The sequence below is a fragment of the Notolepis coatsorum genome, assembly GCF_963971535.1.
Source record: "Notolepis coatsorum genome assembly, chromosome: 1".
In the NCBI taxonomy this organism is placed as follows: Eukaryota; Metazoa; Chordata; class Actinopteri; order Aulopiformes; family Paralepididae; genus Notolepis; species Notolepis coatsorum.
The window spans coordinates 199876593-199898178 of record NC_140165.1 but is presented as its reverse complement, the minus strand read 5'-3'; the positions used below and the strand labels follow the sequence as shown (position 1 = coordinate 199898178).

Genomic DNA, 21586 nt, shown 5'->3' with positions numbered 1-21586 from the left:
TCCGGCCCGACCTATCTCCAGGACCTCCTCTTCCCTCAACCTGCATCCAGGTCACTCAGGTCTGGCAGCCAAAACCTCCTCGCCATCCCACTCACTAGGCTGTCCACCATGGGGCACCATGCTTTTTCCGCACTGTGGAATCAGCTGCCAGGGTCCATCAAGGCCTCAGTCTCCCTTGCTGCCTTCAAGGCCAGCCTTAAAACCCATTTATTTTACTAGGGCCTGTTTTTACGCACGCACGCGCACACACACACACACACACACACACACACACACACACACACACACACACACACACACACACACACACACGCGCGCGCACACACACACACACACACACACACACACACACACACACACACACACACACACACACACACACACACACACACACACACACACACACACACACACACACACACACACACACTTATTTTGTTACAAAAACTTAATTTCCTGCATTCTGGTGCAGGCATTTTTACCCTTTAAATGCCAGTGTTTGTGATGGGCATCACAAATTATTGTAAAAAAGAAGAAAACACATATTCAATACATTTTTTAATGTTTACCCTTTAAATGCCAGTTTGTGTGATGGCATCACAAATTATTCTTAAAAAAAACACACAAAAAGTAAAATATTTTCAATATATCAAATGCAAAGTACATTTTTCTGGGGGAGATTATTACAGGCTAGGCATGTGTCAATGATTAGCAGCAACACATATTTTGATGGATTTTTTGTAATGTCAGATTTAACACCAACTGGGAGTATTTCATTTTTTATCTGACATTACAAGAAATCTAAAAATATCATGATCAGGGCTGAAGTTTAATTAAAGATTTATGACTGTTTAGACTGCATTACTCTCTGTCACAGTGATCTCCTGGTTGTTCCCCACTTAGGTTATCTAACTATCGCGCCGCCGCAACCAGAAACACTGGCCTGGCCTGCTTCTAAGTTCAGTGGCCTGACTGCACAAATTTTTTTTTTTTAGCTTTTTTGGAAATGTTTTCAAGTACCACCAGCAGTACCACCAAGTACCACTAGTGGTACCACAGTTTGAGAACCACTGACCTAAACCATTGGTTGTAAGCAGGGCCGCCTCAGGGGGTGTGCGAGCAGTGCGGTCGCACAGGGCCTCGCGGGAAGGGGGGCCTCGCAAAAAAAAATAAAAAAAAAAAATAAAAAAAAAATATTTTTTATTTATTTTTTTTTATTTTTTTTTATTTTTTTTGCGAGGCCCCCCTTCCCGCGAGGCCCTTTTTCATCACAGACCTAAAATCTAGTTTTGCTTATATGCTTATATATTTCACATTAGACACGTTTGTAGAATGTGTCTGACTTGTTCCTGGGTCTGCAGTCCTGCAGACATACTCACTATTGGAGCTCAGCCTCTGGGGTTCTGCAGCAGACATACTATTGGTTTCAACGAAGGGAGTGGTTTTACTTACATCATGTGTAGTACGCCGGCGTGAGTCAGCTGCGTTTGACTATTTCGCGCGTGCAGCTTTTGACTATTATGCTTAGTTATGCCAGCCAAGACGAAGAAAGAGGTCGGTCATTATCAGTCGGTCGGTCACCAAGGAACGTTGACGAAAGGCCTCTCGCTAGCGGGACAAATGGCCGGAGCCTTGTCATGGTATAGCCATGATGATGTCGGCTAGTAGCTAGCTTAGCTAAAGGCTAACTAGCGTTAGCTAACCTATTCAGAGGAGCGAGGCGAGGCGAGTGGATGTCTTTTCAAAAGAAGGAGAAGAGAACTTGTGAGCAGATAAATCTGTTAGGCAGCAATACGCCGAAAGGTGTCCAGTCTGCCGGAAAGTACTCGAAGAAGAAGAAATTACACCGTGGGCCAAGAAAGTCTCCTTCCAACTTCGCGTTGATACTGCGTTATGGTGAGTCAACCTATGATTATATTCCCGCCGTGGACCTGACCTATCTCTCTTTCTCTCTCTCTGGAGCCAAACTGGTCGACTAGCTAATATAGTACTACTAGTAGCTAACGGTGTGTGCCTGGTGAGAGCACCTGGCTGTATGTAGCCGCATAGCTTGCAGAACGCAGAAGCAAGCTATGCGGCTACATACAGCCAGGTGCCTGATTGAGCTAACTGTTAGCCAGTTAGCTGTTTAGCGTCAGCTGGGAACGTTCGTTTGATGCTATCAGTTAGCCTTGAGAATAGCAGGCCCTGGCACTCTGACTACGACATCATCTTTGACAGAAGATGTAGTCGGGCCTGCACCATGACAAGGCTCTGGCCATAGCTTATTTGTCCCGACAGCGAGAGGCCTTTCGTCAACGTGGAGACCTGTGTTGCGGCCTTTCGCCCTGCGTTCCTCGTGCAGGTACGATGTCATGACATTACCCCACTCTTCCTTCCTTCCCCTCCCGAATGTTTTGTTAATAACGATGTTTTTTTCCAGGCAAAACATATGCTACTTCACAACATTTGGAGATACGACATGTGCTGTGTGTGAATGGTCGTTTGTGTAGCTTGGGTAGCGTTGGGCCGTTGGCCAAAGCTGTGTGTGGCCTGGTGTCACAGTACCTGGCTAGCCTATTTAGCTGATGTCGGCCATTGGCTCCTTGCTGCTTTGGTTTCTCTGGTATAGACCCTCTTCTTGTTGGATTTAAGTGTTGATCTTTGTCCTTTTGGATCTCTCATACATGCTCTAGTCTCTCTCTAACACACACTGTTACGGACTCTGTCCTTATTTCATTCCTTATTTCATTATGTATTATGTATGCATGTAATATTATATTGTGTGGGTTATTATTATTAGGCAGGTTGTAGTGTTTTCTTGTCTCCCTCCTATATGATCTATCTACCTCTCAGGGCCAATCACCATTCCACTCCAGCCAACAGAAGAAGCAGCAGCAACCACAGCTGAGGCTCATCAGCCTAATTGGCCTCCACATCCCTTCATATAATCCCTGTGTATGCATTGTTAGCTAGAGCTCTGTCGGTGTATGTGGGTAATTATATCTGGTGGTGTTGTGGTAGAGCTCATACACAAAAAACAATGAGAGCACCAATCATGAGCTAGTTAAAGCTCTGTTGAGCTCATGATTGGTGCTTGAGCTAGTTGAAAGCTCTGTTGAGCTCATGTTTTGGTGCATGAGCTAGTAGAAAGCTCTTTGGAGCTGTTGTTTGTGTGAGAGCTGGTCAAGGCTCTGGTTTTCTAGCAATTCCCTATAGTATTGTACCGTTTTGTGATCCTGCCTGTTGTACATTTCTGTTTTACCCATAACCTGTTTCTGTATTTATGTATTTCTCGTCACCCAGCTTATGGTGATTGTTTTTCTTATATATTAACCTTTTGTTTCGCACACAGGGACATTGAGGGCAGTGAAGATACCCTGGGGTCTACACCTGCATCACGTAGGAGAACCACTGTTAAAGACACCAGCTTAGAGTGAGCACCACCTCCTGTACTTTGGGGCGTCCGCGCCTGTAAAGGGGGGGGGGCTTTGTTTTATTTTGATATTATTTGGTGCTCACTGGTAGGTCCTCTTTGCTCTCTGTGTTGCTGATCCTCACTTGTGTAAAATAAATATTGTTATTTTACAACCCGTCTATGGTGTTTTGTGTCACTGCATCCTCACCTATCCTGTCTGTGGCCTAGTGTTGCGTCTCCCCACGGGGGCACGTAACACACACACACATGACAAACACACATGTTCTCTCTCTCTCTCTCTCTCTTTCTAACACACACAGTCTGCCTATGGCGGCCTTTCTCGATGGCTAGGCTGTGCTCAAGGATCTTCAGTCACAGTGCTCAGGTATTCTGCCACTGTGTACTCTCTGTTTAGGGCCAAATAGCATTTCAATTTCTTTCCAATGTGTGTCTTTCTCTCTCTCTCTCTCTCTCTCTCTCTCTCTCTCTCTCTCTCTCTCTCTCTCTCTCTCTCTCTCTCTCTCTCTTGGATTTAAGTGTTGATCTTTGTCCTTTTGAATCTCTCATACATGCTCTAGTCTCTCTCTAACACACACACACATGACAAACACACATGTTCTCTCTCTCTCTCTCTCTTTCTAACACACACAGTCTGCCTATGGCGGCCTTTCTCGATGGCTAGGCTGTGCTCAAGGATCTTCAGTCACAGTGCTCAGGTATTCTGCCACTGTGTACTCTCTGTTTAGGGCCAAATAGCATTTCAATTTCTTTCCAATGTGTCTCTCTCTCTCTCTCTCTCTCTCTGTACACTGTATATTGACTGTAGAACGGGAGCTCTCTCTCGCGCTCTCTTTTGCTATATGTTGACTGTATAATGCCCCGCCTCGGGCAGCGCTATTATTTAAGAATATGTTGACTGTATAAAAAAAAATATATATATATATATATATATATTTTTGTAACCTTTTGGGGGGGGGGGGGGGGGGGGGGCCTCGCGTTAAATCTCACACAGGGCCTCGCATTTCTCCCAGGCGGCCCTGGTTGTAAGAACAGGATCTCTCCATGACATACAGCCAAGAACCCTGTCATTTGCTAGGACCTAAACACATATCCTTGTATCATATCTCTCGCTTCTACAGTTCAATGTCTAGCAACATCTTGTACAATATGGTTTACTGTAACAGCTACAGTACGGATACTGGCAGGTGCCTTAGCTTCTAAATGACGATATGAAAGCCTAAAGCTCAAGAAAGGCCACACAGATCCAGTTACCTGTCCACACAGCACTTTTCCTACCTGGATCTGTTTCACAAACTGATTTAATGCAGACTGCACAGCTCAATCAACATGATAGGACAACTTGCACTCGTATCATCGCTGTATCCTCCCAGCCAATGAAATAGGTCAAGAGAGAGAGATATTTGGGCATGCATGTTTGTGTAGGCGCTATTGGAAACGTGGCTGCATTGACTGTGATCATTGATTGATGGCAATGGTGATAGTTGTACTGTACCTATTCGGTACATGTTTGCAAAATGTTTGGTATAGCGCCCCCCTGGAGAATAATTCACCAGCCGCCACTGCATGATAGGACAACTTGCTCCAAGGGTTATTGCTGACTTTCACAGAATGTTTGGAATGCCAATTTTTCCTCCATGTTGGAAGAGATAATGGTTGCTATGTGTTGATATAGGCTACAGTATGAGAAAATATCAAGACAAATTGTATTACTGGCTCTTAAATAAGTCACAGTGGGACATTATTATTTAGGCATTCTTTTTCAGAAGTGTTTATCAATGGTTACAGGCAGCCATGTTGGAAGAAACACAGCCACACAAACATTCAGTGCAAGGCCTTTATTGAACAGTTTTATTCTATTGTGTTCTAATTTACACTTCTGTATAGACTCTTGTACAACGATCATTCTACTCTCAGACTTTATTTTGCATTGTTTATTTTATTGTTTTTTAAATACTTACATCTCGGCTATAATACATTGCAGTGATATTCACAATGACCTATGAAATAAGTGTGGTTATCTGCATACACAAAATCTCATAATATCTTACCAGTACATCGACATCCCAACTAAATTACTGTGTAAAGTGTTATTTTGTCCTATTTACCTAGTATTCTATTCTGTTCCATTGTATTCTGTTGTCTCACCCTTTAAAGTCCTGCAGCTCAATGTTGTCTCCCAGCACACTGAGAAACTCCCTGAAGGCTGGAGTCTCCTCGCTGTTCCCAAACAGCATCTCCTCTGACGTCTGAGAGCGAGGAAGGAGAGAGACGGAATAGAGAGAGAGTGAGAGAGAGAGAGAGATAGAGAGAGAGAGAGAGAGAGCGAGGATACCCAGGAGGAGAGGGAGAGAGAGAGACGATTGGGAGTTGGAGGAGGACAAAGGGGGATTGAGTGTGGAGGAAAGAGATGACGTGGGGAGAGGAATACAAAGGTCAGAGACCATTTATTGAGAGGCTTATGTTACACTGCAAAATATTTAGGGCTGCCCCCTCTTAGTCAGTTATTCCAGTTATTGGCTCGGCCTAAGAGGTCTCCTGGGTTCAAGGTAGTGGTAGGAGATATCGAGGTAACAGCAAAGGAGGAAGTCACATACTTAGGATGTGTTTTGTACAACACCTTATCAGGGGTGAGCATGGCACAAAAGGTGGTCACAAAGATCAATCAGAGAATACAATTTCTCTGTAGAGTGTCCACCTATATTAACAGGTCAGCAATGGAAGTCCTGGCAGGGGCACTGATCCAATGTCATTATGACTATGCATGCTCCTCCTGGTACACTGGCATCACAGTAGCACTGAAAGGTAGGCTACAGACAGCTCAGAACAAATTAGTTAGAATGATTTTAAAACTCCATCCAAGGACTCACCTTACACAGACACATTTTAACAGCCTCAAATGGCTCAGGGTTGAGGAGAGGGTCTCTCAAATAAAACTCAACATGACACACAGGATACTCGGGAATACTGTCCCTCAATAGAGGATATGTTAACATGGTAAGGGATGTACATCGACACGCCACCAGGGGAGCCCTACAGACATCGTCCCAGTGAGATGCAATAAAAAAATAGGCCAAAACTCATTCCTATATTCAGCAGCAGTACAATGGAATAGCCTACCAATGGAGTTGAAGCCCATAAGCCCCTTCTCCACTTTTAAACGAGCTATAAAGAGGTGGATCATAAGTAGCAGAAGCTGGGAGTAGTGAACAAAGGGTTTTTAATAAGTGTTATTCCTTTTTATTCTTTTATTGTCTATAAAATGGAATATTATTGTATGTATTTTTTGTTTTTATACCACACATCCTGACATACAGACACTACAAACACCCACGTCCACACACCAGTACATAAATCCACTGACACCAATGATAAAGGACCACAATGGAAACAAGCCTATGGCTTTATTGTGTTTATTGGAATCCTACTGGTAAATGGAGAAATGTATACCTGTTCATAATTGTGATCAAATGTATATGTTTGATTTTCCATTCTAAATCAATAAACTATTCAATCAATCAATCAATCAATCAATCAATCAATCAATCAATCAATCCATTAATTAGTTTTTTTAGTCTTAGTCCAATCGTTAGAATATGAATGTTTTTGTTGTTGTACATAGGCTACATAGGCTATTATATTTTTCTGTATATTGCTTACTGATTATTTATCTATGCTTATACTTATAGCCTGTTTGATATATATTTTTTATTTTTCTACACTGTCACTGATTGATGGCTCCGCCCTTGCGTGTGCCTTCCAATCATCACTCGGTTCAATCATTTGGTGTTTATTGCTTGATTGTTTCACCTGACACTCACCTGTGGGTATGTAAGGGGGTGATGTGTTTGTACATTTTACTCTAATCCTGATGAAGACCGCTATGGTCGAAACATGTTGATTAGATTTTAAATGACTTAGCCACCTTTAATAAAGGCCTTTTAACCATCTTCCCTCTGGACTTTACATCTTTTTGAGTGCCTGGATCGACTCTCTTCTCTGAACTCTGCATTCCCGGTGATCCAAGAGCACCTTAACCTATATTGAACTGAGCTAACCAAGTTCTGTATCGTTAGTGGCTTAGCTTGGCATCGCTACTGCACTATCTCGCGTACGTGCACGCGTACTGCACTATCTCGCGTACGTGCACGCGTACTGAATAAACCACAAATGTACCTCTAATACCAGTATTAGTCTGACCACACCCCTCATCAGCTTACCTTCATAAGCAGGTGTGTGGTCACCTGCTCTCCTCCTTCCCAAGCTTTCACCACAAGGTGAGGACAAGGGCTGCAGCGGCCGTCCGATGCCAAGCATCGCCCCTAACTAACAGAACTTGGTTATAGTCATAACCTAACGTTCTGTATCGTTAGTGGCTTAGCTTGGCATCGCTACTGCACAAGGGAGGCCAAGCGGAGCCACTTGGCTGACAAATACACCCCGCTGACAGCCCCCCAAAACCATCAGAACAGGGAGGGCCGAGCCCCCCCGACCCCCCCTAATGGAGGGTAGCCCCCCTATTAGGGACGTCACGGGAGGGCGACGGACCCGACCGTGCGAAGAGGCACTCAAGCAACTCAACGCACAGGGTGAGCAGACCGTGGCTTGACCCCACGACTACACACACGCACAACCCGCATGCCACCCGGGAACGAACGGAGGAACAACCTCGTTACTGCCCCCAGAATCACGGGGTCAAGGGCAAACCCAACCCCGTGGCAAGGCCGTAGCAGCGGAGCACGAAGGAAGACCCAGACCCACCAAAAGGACTGGACTCCCTAGAATGGGGGCCCGGAGAAGTCCATGATGCCAGCATCAAGACCCCACCAGGTGGGCACGTAGTGCCCCGCCCCCCACATCGCCAGCGTATTCGGACAAAGGCCCCTCAGTTACTGCACCTGGTATTCCCAGGCGGAACCAACCAGGCCAGAACCTGCCCAGCTTCCGAGATCGGACGAGATCGGGCGTGTTCAGGTCGGTATGGCCGTAAGCCGAGCGGGCCCCGTCCCCCCAATAGTACACCGCCTGGCACACTGACCCTGCAGAATAGGCAGTCAGCATGGCCGTAAGCACACAAAAAAGGTTAACCAACGGAAGCAGGCAGCGCACCGGGGAAAAACCAGGCAACAGGCTGTTAACCCTAGCCTGGAGACTGCGGACGAGACAGGCGCCAGAGGGGACAGCTGAACACAGCCGCCCCGGCGGAAGGAGCGTAAGCTGGCGGTGTTGCATGACCAAGCCTCCATTTAACAACCCCCACCCAGAGGGGTCGAGGCAGAGAAGGCTGACACGATTGGCAGACGTCATGAACGTGCAGGGGCACCCTCAAACGGTGAACCCGGGAGTTGACACTGCTCCAACACACCAGGGAATCAACCACCTCGGTGTTACCCAATGCGGTGGTTGTTCCTATAACCCCTCAAGAAAAAACTCCAAAACACACCTGCGGGTATACACCGGCTATACCGCAGTACAAGTGTTTCAGTTTCCAAAAAGGGTTAACCCAGGCCTACGGGTCGCAAACATCACTTCGGACCGGGCCTGGCGGTACGGGAAGCACAGGGTCACCAGAGGAGGTCAAAAAACCACCCCCACAGGCCCCTCTTCGCCATGCGTGAGAGAGGAGCGAAAAATAATGGAGAACCAGCCCCTAAGCACACCGTACCCGGTATTCCCCGGCGGTCTCCCAACCAAGTACTAACCAGGACCAACCTGTGTAGCGGCCGAGATCCGACGAGATCGAGCGCGTACAGAATGGCATGGCTGTAAGCCATGACGACAGTGCTGAGTAAAAACATACCCAACCAGGGTCTCCATAGCGCTTAACCCTGTGACACCCAGACCGACCTGGCATTTTTCCCCCTGAAAAAAGCCCAAGTCCCTCAGGGTACCAGAACAGCAGATCTGCATCCCCGGCGGACAACGGGTTCAACTGATCTGGACCAGCGTGACCAGAACCAGTCCCGTGCCCTAACCACGCCGACATGCCTACTCCAGGAGAAGGGCAGATATGCGTGTTGATCTTAACATGAAAAGAAGGCGCCACCCAGACGTTCGGACGAACCGCGCCTGGTGGCCCACCCCAAGGGCGTGAGACCCCACTACATATGTTCAGATCCATCCCGTCATCATCCCCCAGAAATAAACGAGAATCCGTCGACAACCCACCCAGGTCATGGGATGTGGTCGCCGGAAGAGGAAAAACCCCCATCTCAGTTGCTTTATAAAAACGCTGTTTCAACCACAAGCAACCAAGGCGTGCCAGTCAATCGCCTGTTTACAGCGAGCTAGCACTATACGTGCGTCGGGACACACCCCCATCAATGAACAGGCTATTTAGACCTGTCATTGAATCCCCAAGGCGCCCAGGGGAACGACAAGAGGGGTGTGACACTCCCTAACTCCAACACTTCTGGAACAGAAAGAAGGAAGCATCAACAGTATGTATCCCAGTCTACACAGCCGGGGTAAAAAATGTTCACATTTTTACATCCCACCACCCTCCCATAGGAAAGAGACGGGGATCCCCAGAGAGACTTCCCACGCGAGCTGTACAGATTGAAAAGAATATATTGCACCTTGAGCCATGTAAAAAACTGGTTTTAGGGCCTCCGGGGAAGAGGCACCGAACCCATACACACTCAATAAACGAATTGAATCGAATATACATACAATAGAAAAGGACCCTTCTAGAGGGTCCACTCACTTTGACAATCTGAGGAGGAAGGCTCTGTACTCTGATGGAGGCTTCCTCACATGGAAGAAGGAGTCCGAACTCACAGAAGGCCTGAGTAGGCGCTTGGTGAGGAGGAGCCCTGACCACCCCCCCTGAAAACAGATCCATCACATGGACCTGAACAGCACACGGAAGTCCTACCAACAGAGACGCGCACGGTGACGTACTCTATGGCGGGGGAATTCCTGCGGTGCACACGCCCAATATACCAGGCCGTGGGACCAGGAACTCCCTCCCCCGCCCCCCCCCCCCCCCCCCCCGTAACGTGCCGAACCGCCACGTGACGGGAACCTTGAAGGACAGGGGGTGTACCCCTGACCGACAGAACAATGGGGAGAGGAAAGGTTACCAGTTCACCCCTTTACGACCCCACACCCATGATACGACGTAACGACAAAAAGAGAATATGACACAGTCATAGTCAGCTCTATGAAGCGTTTCACAGCTCCACACAGCGCATGAGCTAACCTGCTATCTGATTTTTACTAAGGAAAAACACAGAATAGAGAAGGCTCTAAGAACCCCGGTCCAACATACACATGTGCTTCTGTGGCCAGTACAACCCAGTTGTAGGTCACATGACACACACAACCCATCATCACCTACAAAAAATGGCAAAAACACTCAACAGAGGAACGCCGTTTTTTTCACAATGAGAGAATACATCATTCTTGATTAGTATCGACCACAGGCCTTGCTAAGCACACATGACAGCAACCAAACCAATTTCCCTTTAGGAAATAAGTTTCTCCAGCAGATTTAGCACAACCTCAGCAATCAAGCTAAGAGTCACATCGTATCCCTACCACACAAAAGACACAATTAATGCACAACATGTCTGATAGGAGGTGATAAAGTCCCCAGGGAACCGGGGGGGAAAAACACAATCCTCCTATTTTACCCTCAATACGGCCAGTTAAAACAGGAAAACCTGTTAATGTGTGAACTCACTGTTCATTGTCATTACAGTCTGAGAAAGAACATTCTTTTACTCACTTGTCACCAAGCATAGCTTCATAGGTCAGTTGCCTTAGTAGTGAGTACACGGTACACATAAACACCATGATGTTTCTCACACAACAACCAGATCAATACATCACGATCTGCACGGAGAAGCTAACTGCCAGTGACAAAAACAGCTCACACACAACCCGCAACGTATCCCAAATGCATTGCAACAACACACGTTTTGGGAAAAAACACCGTTATTCACAATACATTTAGCAAAGTAAAACCAGAAGACGTGTTATGAGGTCTGGCCAACCCCGTACCTACCCGGAACGCAGATCAGCGAAGTGCAGTCACAAGACACCGTAGAACACAGCCGTCCTGTGTTGTTCGACCCGGGCAGCGTCGCCGCTCCACCAGTCGCTACAGTCCTCTTTGTTGACGCAATCCCCGTCTAGGCTCAGGCAGGGTCGACGAACATCCCCTGTCAAGGACGACGTCGTGGTCAAGAGTGTAAAACATGTTAAAATCAAAGCACGTTCAACAGAATAGCATCAAGCTAACGGCTGCTCCAACCGTTCGGGTGCTATTGCCTCCGCTCGCGAGACGCCGATCTAACGACGCACGCGATCAGAAGCGAGCTCCCGGCGGCGCGCGAGAAGCTAAGCTACCCCGCGCCAGGCCACTGACCGGCTAACCGTAAGCCATGAACATGTAAACAATGACATAACACTCACCCAGACAGGCCGCCGTTCTGAACCCCTCCTCACTTTTTAAGAGAAAAGAGAAAACAAGACGTCAACACCGCTTCACAGCGGTGACATTACCACGTCCGGCGGAATCAGCACAGTACCAACTGGCCTGTATAGCTGACTTTGAACATGAATCTGCCGCTATCGCACATTACATGCACATATCCCCTCGTGAAGGAATACTCTCATTTGGATATGAAAGATGGGGTCTTAACACGGTGACAGAGAGAATCCACTCGTCCAGAACACACAGGGATCACCAGTGTCAATGGTCGCGGCCCACTAGTTAAAACTATAATGGTCGCCAGACCAAGGCCTTCTGTCGCCTAGGCGGCTAAACAAAGGACCCTAGCCTGGGGCCGGTTCCCATAAACTTTGTCAAGTAGCCCCCATAGCACTAACAGACAAGTGGAGCCCGCCAGCAAACACTACTCACCCAACCTGGAACGCACCGCTCCTCACAACAGCGGCATGTCCGACAGTTCAGCTGTGGCCTGACAGGTTTCACCCCAACAAACACAGCAAGGAACTGCAGTTGAGAAGCATGCAGCGGCGTGCTCCCAATACGAAAACCGGTGGAGGGTTTTTAGAATGATCATCATCTTCTAGACACTCCAGTACGAAGACAATATCGCCGTATTTTCTCGAAAATAGTGAGAGAGAAAATAAAGATATGATGTCAACGTATCCTTGTTTCCCAAGCTGTTCCTAATCCAATTTCTTCCATCATGGTGTCAAGTGTGGGGATCTACCGAGGCACCTCTTCCTTGTGGTGAAAGCGAGAAGGAGGAGAGCAGGTGACCACACACCTGCTTATGAAGGTAAGCTGATGAGGGGTGTGGTCAGACTAATACTGGTATTAGAGGTACATTTGTGGTTTATTCAGTACGCGTGCACGTACGCGAGATAGTGCAGTAGCGATGCCAAGCATCGCCCCTAACTAACAGAACTTGGTTATAGTCATAACCTAACGTTCTCCCTTTTGAGCACCTGGTTGTTTTTTCTCCTGCTTGCTATATATATAGCTGTTAGATCGGTTTGTTGACAACGCTCGGTCCTCTGGACTATAAATCGCCACGGGACTTTGGTCGCCAAAGTGTTAATCGACTGAGAATTTTTTTAGTCAAGGGCAACTCTATATAATACACAGAATCACCACGACGAGAAGACGACACGCACCCCTCATTAACCCCTCACCTGTCCAAACTTCTGGTAGATGACTCCAAACTTGAAGGTGTTATTCACCTCGTGTTCATCATAAGCCACTATTAACTGGGAACCCTGTGTGACAACAAAAGACAACAAGGATTTCTCAGTGACCACAATGTCATTACTCACGTTCCTCTACTTGCCAAAAATAATTCTTTCATTCTTCACTGAGAGTGAAAATATGTTTTTCCATGTCAGATGTGTCCTGAGGAGTTCTAGTCAGAGCCTCTCTTGGAGCCACAGGTGGTTTCTGCAATCCCTCGAAGCATACACTGAGAGCTGATTTGTCATACTCTAACACAGACGAAGACTGACACGAGCATATACAGTATATATAATCACAGGAGAGATGGAGCATGTCCTGGAGGTGACTAAGGTTCCTATATGACGAAGGTTTGGTCATTGATGCAGAAGTAAACAACGACTTGTTTGCTGACTAGAACCAGTGCTTTGAACATTCCATTCATTAAATAGAATCCTGGGCCCTCATTCATCAACGTAACGTGGAAAATGTTCTATTTCCACACGTAAGCACAGAATTTAGAATGAGTGCACGCACAAAATAAACGGGATTTACCACACGTGCGTATGCAGGTTCTACACACACCTGTCATGATAAATATCACCTTGGCCCTGCGCCGAGGCTCGTGCACACTTTCACGTATTTGCATACCAGAACCGCCCCGATTAACCATATACGGTAATGGACCACCCCCATGAAATGTGGAAAAGTGGACTAAGCCGAGGGTGTTGTACACTGTCGGATATTATATCTATTAACTTCCTAAAAGACCATTGCTGCCTGGACACCGCAAACACTAATAAAGACCATTAACCACTGTTTTGCCGTTGCCCGTTAGTGTCATTAATGCATGCTGGAATAAGAATGCCTTTCTTAATTTATTTTTAATATTAATAATTATTATAATACAATAAAAGACAGCTCCGTCTTTTAATACACATATATTGTACAGTAACATCAAATAAATACTACAGTCCCCGCTGAAATAAAGGTTCTGCACGCACATACCAGCAGTGATCTACAGCATAAAAGATAGCCACTTTATAATACTATTCTGAGTAGATAATTCATCTGTATCGCAACAGAGTCACGGATCTGGTCGGGGCAGGTAGCATTATGTCCGGAAAATCTTTATGAAATAAACAAAAGTTAATTAAGGAATTTAAAACGAAGTTTAGCATATTAAATCGTTTTATAAGCTTATAGCTTTTTTCGTGCTGATTGGAGAAGGGTCCAGCTGCAGAGCCGGAGAGCAACTCTCAGGGCCAAGATAGCACTTATACTATTTTGAGCGAGACAGCAGAGAGACAGACAGCAGAGAGACAGACAGACAGACAGACAGACACTGTTCCACAGTGTGTGTGTGTGTGTGTGTGTGTGTGTGTGTGTGTGTGTGTGTGTGTGTGCATGTCTATAGGTACTTGCGAGGACATACTATGCTCCGCCAACCTTCATTGTGAGGTCAAATCCACTTGCGAGGACTTTTTCCTGGTCCCCAGAAATAATATACTTTAGATGACTTTAAAATGATCTTTAAGTCCCTAATATACATTTTTTAGACTAGGTCCTCACACTGGTATAATTGTTGATTTCACCCGACTCTACAGCATTCCTACAGGACACACTCGAGTACTGCAGGGGGAAATATGCGTTTGGCGCAGATGTGTGTGAGGACCTTTGGAGACTATTTTTGATTGGTTGGTCTGAGAGGGGATTGTTTTGATTGGCTGCTCGTGACCTGTCACTCATCTGCTAGCTACGTGACCTCACGTGGTCTGAGAGGGGATTTTTTTATTGGCTGCTCATGACCTAACGTGCATTCTGGGTAGTGTAGTACAATACTATCATATAATAATTCTACTATTATACAACGAGGGCGCCTATAGCACTGCTATCTTATGCAATGACACTATTGCATAGATTATGCAAATTAATGTTTGGCTGAACATCATAATCAAAATCGTAAAGGAGAATGAACGCTAGCTAGCAGGCTATAGATATCTATGACTATGAGCTAAAACGCTAGCTAGCAGGCTAGCAAGCTAAAAGTGACCTCACGTGGTCTGAGAGGGGATTTTTTTATTGGCTGCTCATGACCTAACGTGCATTCTGGGTAGTGTAGTACAGTACTAGCATATAATAATTATACTATTATACAACGAGGGCGCCTATAGCACTGCTATTTTATGCAATGACACTATTGCATAGATTATGCAAAGTAATGTTTGGCTGAACATCATAATCAAAATCGTAAAGGAGAATGAATGCTAGCTAGCAGGCTAGCAAGCTAAAACGCTAGCTAGCAGGCTAGCAGCAGCTGGGCAATCCAAAAGGAGAATGAATTAATGAAAACTTTATTAACAGATTGCAGAATGGGTACAATACAGTACGGCTCAATACACACAATTGTTAATGGGATGCAGACCAGAGAAAGACATTTGTCTTGTTTACAATAGTCATAATTAACAGTTTGTTATTCATTTAGATAATTATAAGATAAGATATTCCTTTATTGATCCCCTTGAGGAAATTCAGGCATCATAGCAGCATGGGGGAGGGGGGAGTTTGGATGATTGATTGAACATTTTATTAACAGATTGCAGAATGGGTACAATACAGTACAGCTCAATACACACAATTGTTAAGGGGATGCAGACCAGAGAAAGACTATTGTTTACAATAGTCATAATTAACAGTTTGTTATTAATTTAGATAATTATAAGATAAGATATTCCTTTATTGATCCCCTTGAGGAAATTCAGGCATCATAGCAGCATGGGGGAGGGGGGAGTTTGGTTGATTGATTGAACATTTTATTAACAGATTGCAGAATGGGTACAATACAGTACAGCTCAATACACACAATTGTTAAGGGGATGCAGACCAGAGAAAGACTTTCGTCTTGTTTACATCAGGGTCCCCCATTTTCAATTCATCAAAACATAACATGTTTTAGGACCATTGCTATTTTTATTGTACATAAATGATGGGGGGGGAGGCCTTACAGGTTTGATTGATTGATTGATTGATTGATTGATTGATTGATTGATTGATTGATTGATTGATTGATTGATTGATTGAAAACTTTATTAACAGATTGCAGAATGGGTACAATACAGTACAGCTCAATACACACAATTGTTAAGGGGATGCAGACCAGAGAAAGACTTTCGTCTTGTTTACATCAGGGTCCCCCATTTTCAATTCATCAGGAAACTGGGTACTGGGTAAGGTAAATGCCCGCACCAGGTTTTAAAGCAGGGAAGGCCTAAAGGCCTCTACATGCTACAGCAACTTCTGCTTGTTATCAATGGGTTGGTTGAGAAGGGAAGTGTCATCTATCTAGGGAACCTAGCTACATACCGGGTACAATGTTACATTAGGCTGTGCGTCGATGTTGCAGAAGCATAAAGGCAGAGTGTTTGCAACACCGTTGCTTTGTCGATGTTGTGGTGCAGTAGACTCTATAGGTCCTACAGGCTACCACTAACAACATGAGTTAGCCCTGGCTAGTGCTGTAATGTAGACTATATAGCTCCTACAGGCTAACACTAACAACATGAGTTAGCCCTGGCTAGCGCCGTAATGTAGACTATATAGCTCCTACAGGCTAACACTAACAACATGAGTTAGCCCTGGCTAGTGCTGTAATGTAGACTCTATATAGCTCCTACAGGCTACCACTAACAACATGAGTTAGCCCTGGCTAGCGCTGTAATGTATACTATAGAGCTCCTACAGGCTACCACTAACAACATGAGTTAGCCCTGGCTAGCGCCGCCATGTAGACTATAGAGCTCCTACTGGCTACCACTAACAACATGAGTTAGCCCTGGCTAGCATGTAATGTAGACTATAGCTCCTACAGGCTACCACTAACAACATGAGTTAGCCCTGGCTAGCGCCGCCATGTAGACTATAGCTCCTACAGGCTACCACTAACAACATGAGTTAACCCTGGCTAGCGCTGTAATGTAAAGAGAAAGACTTTCGTCTTGTTTACATCAGGGTCCCCCATTTTCAATTCATCAGGAAACTGGGTACTGGGTAAGGTAAATGCCCGCACCAGGTTTTAAAGCAGGGAAGGCCTAAAGGCCTCTACATGCTACAGCAACTTCTGCTTGTTATCAATGGGTTGGTTGAGAAGGGAAGTGTCATCTATCTAGGGAACCTAGCTACATACCGGGTACAATGTTACATTAGGCTGTGCGTCGATGTTGCAGAAGCATAAAGGCAGAGTGTTTGCAACACCGTTGCTTTGTCGATGTTGTGGTGCAGTAGACTCTATAGGTCCTACAGGCTACCACTAACAACATGAGTTAGCCCTGGCTAGTGCTGTAATGTAGACTATATAGCTCCTACAGGCTAACACTAACAACATGAGTTAGCCCTGGCTAGCGCCGTAATGTAGACTATATAGCTCCTACAGGCTAACACTAACAACATGAGTTAGCCCTGGCTAGTGCTGTAATGTAGACTCTATATAGCTCCTACAGGCTACCACTAACAACATGAGTTAGCCCTGGCTAGCGCTGTAATGTATACTATAGAGCTCCTACAGGCTACCACTAACAACATGAGTTAGCCCTGGCTAGCGCTGTAATGTAGACTATAGCGACTTGTGTGACTGGGAGACTTGTGTGACTTGGAGACTTGTGTGACTGGGAGACTTGTGTGACTGGGAGACTCGTGTGACTGGGAGACTCGTGTGACTTGTGTGACTTGGAGACTTGTGTGACTGGGAGACTTGTGTGACTTGTGTGACTTGGAGACTTGTGTGACTGGGAGACTTGTGTGACTGGGAGACTTGTGTGACTTGGACACTTGTGTGACTGAGAGACTCATGTGACTTGGAGACTTGTGTGACTGGGAGACTCGGGAGACTTGTGTGACTGGGAGACTCGTGTGACTAGGATACTTGTGACTGGGAGACTCGTGTGACTTGGAGACTTGTGTGACTGGGAGACTCGTGTGACTTGTATGACTTGGAGACTTGTGTGACTGGGAGACTTGTGTGACTTGGAGACTTGTGTGACTGGGAGACTCATGTGACTTGTGTGACTTGGAGACTTGTGTGACTGGGAGACTTGTGTGACTGGGAGACTTGTGTGACTTGGAGACTTGTGTGACTGGGAGACTCGGGAGACTTGTGTGACTGGGCGACTTGTGTGACTGGGAGACTTGTGTGACTGGAAGATTTGTGTGACTTGGAGACTTGTGTGACTGGGAGACTTGTGTGACTGGGAGACTTGTGTGACTGGGAGACTCGTGTGACTTGTGTGACTTGGAGACTTGTGTGACTGGGAGACTTGTGTGACTTGTGTGACTTGGAGACTTGTGTGACTGGGAGACTCGTGTGACTTGTATGACTTGGAGACTTGTGTGACTTGGAGACTTGTGTGACTGGGAGACTCGTGTGACTTGTATGACTTGGAGACTTGTGTGACTGGGAGACTTGTGTGACTGGGAGACTCGGGAGACTTGTGTGACTGGGAGACTCGTGTGACTTGGAGACTTGTGTGACTGGGAGACTCGTGTGACTTGTATGACTTGGAGACTTGTGTGACTTGGAGACTTGTGTGACTGGGAGACTCGTGTGACTTGTATGACTTGGAGACTTGTGTGACTGGGAGACTTGTGTGACTGGGAGACTCGGGAGACTTGTGTGACTGGGAGACTTGTGTGACTTGTGTGACTTGGAGACTTGTGTGACTGGGAGACTTGTGTGACTGGGAGACAAGTGTGACCTTTGGCTGTAGCTAACATGTTTATACACGGAGGAGACAGAGGAACATGTTTGGACAGCTTGGCACCGGGGTACCTCTCGGACCTGCTGGAACCTTATGTTCCTCCAAGGTCCCTCAGGTCCTCTGACCAGCTCCTCTAGGCCGTTCCAAAGTCCAGGCTGAAGCTATGGGGGGGCCGTACTTTTGCTGTGGCAGCCCCAACGCTCTGGAATGAGCTGCCACTGCATGTTAGGCAGGCCCCCACTCTGCAGGTGTTCAAATCACGCTTCAAGACACATCTATTTGCTCTGGCTTTCGGTGTTTTAAACAGTTTTTGAGAGACCTGCCTTTTTATGTGACACATTGTACTGTTTTTATTGTGTGCTTTTATTAAAATGTTTTATGTTTTATGTTTTATCTTATGTTGTGGACTTGTACAGCACTTTGGTCAACTTTGTTGTTTTTAAATGTGCTTTATAAATAAAGTGGATTGGATTGGATGATATGTGCATATTTAATGTGGGAAGTGCCTCATTTGCATATATAAACATCAAATTCAGAAAACTTGTAATACATTTTTTCTTAGTTTATATGTACATAACAAGCTGGGAACGTTTAAGTGATATCTATCCAAGTATCACCTTAATAAAATTTTCAATCAATCAATCAATCTACTGCCACTCTCAAAGACTCAGCTCAGCTCAAAATTGTGTAGCCTACTGCTGCATGCACCCCTCCCCCACAGGTTGAAAACATTATCATTAGTTGCAGTGTGGGGGAGGGGTAGTTTGTGGCGTTTGTGTGTCTCGACTCTCGACTCCTCTAAAATCCGAATTAACCCTTTCACAGTCGGCGGCATGTTGGAGGATTAGGTTCTATTAATCTGATGATAAACCCACGCTCCAATTTGAAATGTAAGTCTTATCTTGCATACAGCTTGTGTCATTTGGATATAAACGGTGTAATTTCAGTTTAGTTTATAGTAGATTAACACTAGCTATAGTGTTTCATGTGTTTGCTAAAAGGATTGTCACCGTGACGTTAGCCTGTAGCTACCAGGCTAATATAACACAGCTAAATTACTAGCAACGTGTTTCGCAGACTGCAGATTTACTAGCCAAGTTAAAAGAACGCCAACATTTTGGGATATTAGCTTATTATCGTCTTCTCCAGAGAGAGACAAGAAGATAGATACCAGTTTCCTCTCTGTGCGTTCAGTAGAAAGCTATCTGGCTGCATGTTAGCCTTAGCTTAGCACAATGAATGGAAGCGAACATGACCAGTTAGCCTTCGGGAGCGGTGTTAGTTGGACAATGCCTAGGCTAACCGGTCATGTCCGCTTCCATTCATTGTGCTAAGCTAAGGCTAACGTGCAGCCAGATAGCTTTCTACTGAACGCACAGAGAGGAAACTGGTATCTATCTTCTTGTCTTTTTCTGGAGAAGACTGTAAGCTAATTTCCATGTTAAAAACAAGTCACAGCAATGTGTTTGTTTTGATTGATTGATGTAATACAGTACAGCTCAATACACACAATTGTTAAGGGGATGCAGACCAGAGAAAGACTTTCGTCTTGTTTACATCAGGGTCCCCCATTTTCAATTCATCAGGACATATATGACATACAGATAGACAGTCCTGCTACATCTATACATTTATGACATACCAGATTTGCAAATACAGTACTGTTTGTGATACAAAAAGAGTCCAGAAAAGGGAGTATATACATTTGACGTTAAAAACTGTGCATAGGAGGAGGTTGGGTGGGGTTGTGTGGGACATATATATAATATATACATATATTATCTTTCAAATGCATGCATAAGAACAGATAATGAAATCTACTGTAATCTACTGTACTTTTAAATTGTCCCCACAGTGCAACCGTTTTTAAACTAATTTCAGATCTAATTGTTCCTACATGTTAACAATAGGGAAAGCATTTCATATAAAAGTATTCTGTATTCTTGTATGACAACTAATAAAGAAACTTGAACTTGAAACTTCCTGTTCATCATCGCTGACAATAATATTAACAACTATTGTCCATTTTATTCTCTACCTTCCAGAACTGTCTGATCAGGGTGACGTCGCAAGGCCGGGATGCCCTGGTCACTGACTTCGGCCTGGTCAGGGAGGTGGTCGAGCAGCCAGTCCAAGACCCCCCGGCAGGAAGCGCTACAATTGTGTGTATTGAGCCGTACTGTATTGTACCCATTCTGCAATCTGTTAAATATTGATTGATTGATTGATTGATTGTTATTAACAGATTGCAGAATGGGTACAATACAGTACAGCTCAATACACACAATTGTTAAGGGGATGCAGACCAGAGAAAGACGTTCGTCTTGTTTACATCAGGGTCCCCCATTTTCAATTCATTCATTTGGGTTTCTCTCCCAAACCAGAAAATTGAGAAGTAAGAATCAAACCTGTGATGTCATCAAGTATAAAGTCTGGACCCACAGAACTTTTGTTTACTTTTTTTTATATCCAAATTATCTTTATTCTATAGTAGAACATGTACCTACGAACTCAGAACATTCACCTGGGTGCTCAGTGTCACCTATAACATATTTCAAAATTCATTGTCTATTGAGCAGCTTCAGTGAGAGTTGGAGTTTTTTTTCATGTTCACTAATATTTTTGTACTTGTATGTTCAATTGTACAGAGGTATAACTGAAGGAATAAATTGTGAAATTGCATGTAGTTCCTCTTTAATGTTTTTCTCACTAACTTTCTCTTTTCTTATTTTACAGCTGCATGTCCATCTTGAA

At 45.2% G+C, this 21586-nt stretch overlaps 1 protein-coding gene across 8 annotated transcripts in view; it reads right to left on the bottom strand.

Annotated features, from left to right (window-relative positions):
• The window catches only part of rap1gap2a (RAP1 GTPase activating protein 2a), a 518359-nt gene that overhangs the window by 36426 nt on the left and 460347 nt on the right, over positions 1–21586 (bottom strand). For 7 of the 8 annotated variants that reach the window (XM_084313633.1, XM_084313635.1, XM_084313634.1 and 4 more), the window contains 2 exons: positions 13049–13132; positions 5564–5664 (listed from right to left, as the gene is read on the bottom strand). In XM_084313633.1, the coding sequence (XP_084169759.1) occupies positions 5564–5664; positions 13049–13132 (185 nt within the window). The remainder of the gene's footprint in view (positions 1–5563; positions 5665–13048; positions 13133–21586) is intronic. The other variant, XM_084313636.1, reaches the window with a different exon arrangement.